Source organism: Ilyonectria robusta (assembly GCF_021365365.1).
Source record: "Ilyonectria robusta strain PMI_751 chromosome Unknown BGZ61scaffold_125, whole genome shotgun sequence".
In the NCBI taxonomy this organism is placed as follows: Eukaryota; Fungi; Ascomycota; class Sordariomycetes; order Hypocreales; family Nectriaceae; genus Ilyonectria; species Ilyonectria robusta.
In genome coordinates, this window is record NW_025764559.1 from 4,845 (window position 1) to 10,431 (window position 5,587).

The window sequence follows — 5,587 nt, forward strand, 5'->3', positions numbered from 1 at the left end:
TATTACGCAGAACCAGAACCAGGCGATAATTGGGCCGATAGAGTGGTAAATGGTGTGGGAGACTCTGCGGGTGCAATTGGGCGAGCGACGCTGTGACGAAATGCAGAAGTTCCGGGTTTGCCCGCGAATGGTCGCCGATCACAGTTACACGACATCTGCAGCCCCCATCACGGAGAACGGAGGGGGAATGACTCACCCGGCTGGACTTGACGTTTTTGAACTACGCTCTAGGATGTCGTGGTCAAGCGTTTTGCCGTCGCTCGTGCTTTAAAATGCCTCAGGCACAAAACTACCTTCGTACTAGGTACATCCCTGGGGTATGTACGATCTCTGTCTCAATAGATGGTAAGGTGACGATTGAACCATCACCACGAAAGAGGACCTCAGACCACAGGAGCCATGATGAGCGAATACCTGGATGAGGACGATAAAATCGAATACTGGAAAAGTCAGCTCAACTCCGTCATCCATGAAATCACAAAGGACAACGCTGGGAAGGCCGACTTGAAGAGCAAAGCGTTGCGGGACAAGTACAGCGAGCTGATCAAACCCCTCATCTCGCCCGGCCTCAGACAGAACTTCGTCGTGGAAATCATAGGCAACGATTTCGTTCCCGTACCGAGCCGTGAGTTTCTCCTGAAAACTGCTGTTCCGGGGAACTGGCACTTGCTGGGACCAACCAAGCCCGGCGCCGATACCGAGAAGGGCACAGCGCTTCACAAAGCTATCGACTGTGACAAGCGGAAAAGGGACCAAACTTGGCTTCCAGCTTCGGCCTTCACGTCCCTCCTCTGCGATCTGATGAAATCCGGCCTCCAGACCAAGACTTTGGATCAAGACACGGCTGCCACAATCCTCTCCGGGCGCCGCGGCCTCAACGGCCCAACATGTCTTCACCTCGCGCTGATGGAGGACATGACTGATGCCGCCACCCAACTCATTGGACTCGCCGATGAGAGCGTCCTAAAGCTTCAGAGGGAAAACGGAAACACGCCCCTACACGACGCCGTCGAGTTCCAACTCAAAACCCGTCGGAAATTCTTGGTCCAGGCCCCACGTTGCAGCACTCCCGCTCTCCGAGCTCCCATTGCGGATTTTTCTCTTGACGCCGTCCGCGAGGAAAACGCGTCCAACTGTTGCAAGCGGTGTCTCGATATCGACGAGCAGTACCAAGGTCACAAGGCGAAGCGCGCTGCCGTTCTCCACTCCCTCTTGGCTAAGGGGCCTGTTGCCTTGGCCACGCCCAACAAGGCCGGGATGCCACCGTACCTGTATCATATCCGCGGCAGGGAGGCTTTCAGGAAGAAAAGCCCAAACGCCAACGAGCAGATGGAGCAGCAACGGTGCAAGATGGCCGAAAAGAAACTGGTAGCAAACTCTAGTACGGGGAACCTGATATTCCCGGAGTCGGTCAGATTGCCAAGTCCTGTCCCTGGTCAACACCTGCCGCAAGCTGCCAATGTCAGGGCAGCGAGAGCGCCCTCTGCAGCCACCACCGCTCCCACAAAGTGCCCGTCAAAATCGGACCCAGATTGCTTCTACCTCTCTGCCGAGGTGGAAACGTTGTTATGGGACGCATCTTTTCGTCTGGATGGCTACGAATTGGCCCGCCAATGCCTTTTCCTGGCGACCGTTGCGAAAAACAAGGAAGGCGCGAATCCTAGCAGTAAGTGTATGGCTCGCCTTTACCTACATACCTACCTAGGTGCAACCTGATGTGGTGAAACGCACACTGACCTTGCTTCTGTACCCACCTAGCGGATCTCAACGATAACGGCGGCCGAGACGAGGAAGAGGAAGAGGAGCAGCACCAAGAATTCAAGCCAAACCGAAGCGTTACACTCAATACGCGAAGTCAGTATGCCCGCTTCAAATTCCTCCCTACGCTAGCCTACGTCCATTTACGTGTGACGCCCGATCCAACGCTCGAAGAGGAGCGGATACCCAAAACCGCCGAGCAGCAGGTCAAGTGGCAAGCCAAAGCATCGGAAGCTCTAGAGGAGCTGTTTAAGTGGCTGAAGGAGCGGAAGAAGGTCAAGCGGGTTTTGAAGCTTGTCGTAGAGGACAACACGTCGTTCCCGTGCGGCGAAGCCACCATCCAAGCATGCCTCCACGCACTCGAGGACATTCGTTACCTGGATTGGAGACGGCCTAATATTTCAGTTCAGCCGCTGCAAGAGGCCAAGATGGTGGTCGAACTATGGTTATATTCGACCGGTATCAATGCCGTTCTGTCGGGCTGGGCAGATAAAGGGGGCCTTCAGACACTTGACATGGTAGGTCCATTGCCAGACCGAGGCCAAACCACTACTTTAGTTCTAGAAACGCTGACTTGAAACCTTTCCCCTTTTTTTCGCAGCTACGAGTTATCAATATTGACGCAAAACAGGTAAGTACCATTCTAAGCTCTACCCACCAGTACTGAATACTTCACTTACTTCTCTTCCGCAATTATTTAGGGCCTTGAGACTAAGGAGACCAATCAAAGCAATGTATCCAACTTCAAGACAAAGCTGTCTAAGTGGTATAAGGACTCAAGAACTCCGCCCAAGGTGAATTCGAGTTTCGAATCGGCCAACAACCCGCTGAGAAGTAGCACCCAAGGGGGCGGCAGCGACGGGGACAATGCAAAGCCGTAGGTTTCTTGCCACTATTCGATCCCTAACTAGCTATGACTACCCCAGTACTTATAGAGGGGAATTGATATGCAGTCGCTAACCAAGCACGCCTTTCCCCATTACAGACTCAACAAGTGGCTCGATGATGTGAAGAGTCTAACCGCCAAACTCGGGGCCGAGATCGAACTGACGGCCGCCGCCGGGAGTGGAGAGTCCGACTCGGACGCCGATGACGAGAATAACGGCGTCAAAGACGATAAGGACTACGTTCGCGTGGCACTGATTGACGACGGCTTGGACCCCGAGTGGGAGGGTCTCGGCAAGTTTCTATCGGGGAGCGGATGGACACATGTTCCAGCATCATCAGCTAACTCTCCTGGCTACCAACCGCCGCGGCAGGATCGCTGGTCGACACCAGGGCGTCATCAGCACGGCAATCGCATGGCCCAGCTCATCACCACCGTGTGCCCCTTTGTACGTCTCTTCGTGGCCAAGATCGACTCTGGAGAGTGGGAGGACAAGCAGCCTCATCCCACGTTTGATGTGGACCACGCCATTGAGGTAAGATGGTTCATTGCCTAATTAACTAGAAGAAATACAAGCTGGCTGCGATTGAGTCACCTTGCTAACTTCCAGCTGTTCCAAGGCTATCCACCAGGCGATCAGAGCAAAAGTCGAAATCATCTCGATGAGTTGGAGCGTCCTGCTCTCCGACGCCGACGAAAGAAGGCGGAAGCTCAGGAATGCCATCGAGGAAGCGAGCAAACTTGGCATCCTCGTCTACTGCGCCGCGCGGGAGGACAAGGACAGCACGCCGGGAGGGGAGATGAAGGCCTGGCCCAGCTCCTGCGACGAGACCTTCAGCATCGGGGCGGCGCACATCTATCAGGGGAAGAAGGACTGGGTGGGCCGCGACGCGCAGTTTCACTTCCCCTCGGAGAACGTGCTGGACAGCCATGACCTGGTCAATGGCGGAACCTCTGCGGCGACTGCCCTTGCAGCTGGGCTGGCCTCGTTGCTCCTCTTTTGCCTAAAGCGGAACCAGCGTGATCGGGAGCGCGACGATCAGGATAAGAAACAACACCAGGAGACAACGGCACTAACAATGCAGGGCTCTGTTGGGCAGCAGCAGATTCGGCAACAACAACAACAGACCGAGAGGCGCTCGTCAAAGTTATTTCACGCCGGGGAAGACTCTCGCGGCATGATAGAGAAGGTCTTTCAGAACCTGAGCGAAGATATCGGGGATGGTCGAATGTACGTCGACGTCGGGTCTCTGGCGCGAATCACCCCGGCCTCGTACGCGGCTATTGCTACGAAGTACTGCGAGCCGCATATCAAGCCCCTAGCGAGGAAGAAGACATCACGGAAGTAACGAAAGACAAGGACAAGGCGTAATTAACTACTGAATAATCACACATGGTGACTTTATAAGCACTCGGAGGGGTTAATTGGGTTTCCCTCAACTTATGTTAAGACAAAACAAGGACATGAAAGGGGATGGAAGAGGGAGAATGTCGGGTGAATCCAACTCCGCTCACCAAGGTAAGGTACATTACCTACCAGGGCATTCCGTGTCATTACCCCCTCCCTCAGCTCCGAAATTCCAATACGTGCGACATCTCATCGCCCATCAAGTCGAAGGCTCCTGATGGCTAGACGCCTCAGCAGCAGCTTTCTTCGCGGCGAGTTCCTCCAGGGATGCGCTCCCCCAGTCCTTGATCAGCACGTCCTGTAGGTTTACCGTCTCAAGGTTCATCCAATCCCGCGTCGTTTTGCGTGCAGCCACGTCATCCTCGCCCTCCTCTCCGTCGCTGGACCCCGGCAGGATAGTGGGGTCAAACGTGCCCGCACTGCCGCGGGGTATCACCTTTCTCAATATGCGCATGAGCTTTGCCGTGACGGAGTCGTTGGCCCGGATGTCGAGAAAGACGTCAAACGTGCCGTCGTCGGACCTCTTGCGACGGAGGAGCACTGCCGTGCGTACCTGGTATTGCACGCCGCTGCGGAGCGCTTGGTTCTCAACCAACTCCCACTTCATGGCGTTCAGGGGCCGCGAGCTCTTGTCGAAGAGGGCGGGTGAGGAAGCGATGTAGCGGTAGTAGACACGCTCCACAGCGAGCGTCGAACCGCTGCTGCGCTTCGTGCCCAGGCCGACGTACGGGTCGTACCCTCCCTTGAGTTCGTTCTCGGTGTTCTTCTCCTCAGTGATCTGGCCCGCGGCGAAGTTGCTCGGCAACACCGGCTGCTCGGGAGCCCACTTGGTGGGCACGGGATCCCAGTCGGAGAGGTTCCCGCCGAGGGGCACACCGTCTCGCGCGCCCGTGGCTCGGAAGCCGGCCACTATCTCAACGTTCTCGAGCCGCGTCTTGTTGGTCCCCGTGACCAGGATGAACTCAAAAGCAACCAAGGTTCGCGGTCGCTTCTTGTCGCCGCCGTGGTAGCCGTGGACGACTTCGAGCAGACGGACCTTGGCGCCAGATTGCGTTGCTTCCCAGCCGCTGAGGTACTCGGGATGGGGCTTGGTAATGGGCTTTGGCGGAAAGTGGAACTGGGCGTCTTCTTCGTTGACGTACTCGAACGGCTGGGAAATGTCCCATTGGTCATCGCCCGTTGTCGACATGTTGACAAAGGTAGGTGCACTACCTGCCGACTATGGACGTCTACCAAGTTAAGAGAGAGTGGACAGCAATTCTTGTCTCTGATGACTGCTGAAGAGTCGGATCAAATCCTGCGAAGTGTAATTGCTGGATAGCACGTATGACCAATTGATGACCTCGAACATGTGTGTATTCTGTATTGTTCTCTGTAGCTCCCCTGTTTTCCTTGCTTCTTAATATAGGCTCGCTAGCTGGAGGCTCGGCGAGCTTCCTCCGACAACCCCCGGTCTCACACGTGACTCCCTGGAGCCCTGGTGTTCCAACATGCCTCTAATTCAACAGTAATAGATGTAAGTATTAGGTTTCTAA

At 55.3% G+C, this 5,587-nt stretch overlaps 2 protein-coding genes across 2 annotated transcripts; one reads left to right on the plus strand and one right to left on the minus strand.

The window, feature by feature from the left end:
• The first annotated feature begins 208 nt into the window (after positions 1-208).
• On the plus strand, positions 209-4,122 carry BGZ61DRAFT_50889 (uncharacterized protein). The gene is made up of 6 exons (XM_046251976.1): positions 209-1,666; positions 1,759-2,276; positions 2,360-2,389; positions 2,460-2,635; positions 2,744-3,179; positions 3,265-4,122. Exons 1-6 carry the CDS (start codon positions 400-402, stop codon positions 3,991-3,993), a joined length of 3,156 nt encoding a protein of 1,051 aa, XP_046093109.1. The 5' UTR covers positions 209-399; the 3' UTR covers positions 3,994-4,122.
• Positions 4,123-4,554: 432 nt separating this feature from the next.
• BGZ61DRAFT_321149 (uncharacterized protein) lies at positions 4,555-5,052 on the minus strand (the record flags this gene model as incomplete). Its single annotated transcript, XM_046238938.1, has 1 exon — positions 4,555-5,052. A coding segment is annotated over one exon (498 nt), but the record flags the coding sequence as incomplete, so codon positions are not given.
• Between the last annotated feature and the right edge of the window lie 535 nt (positions 5,053-5,587).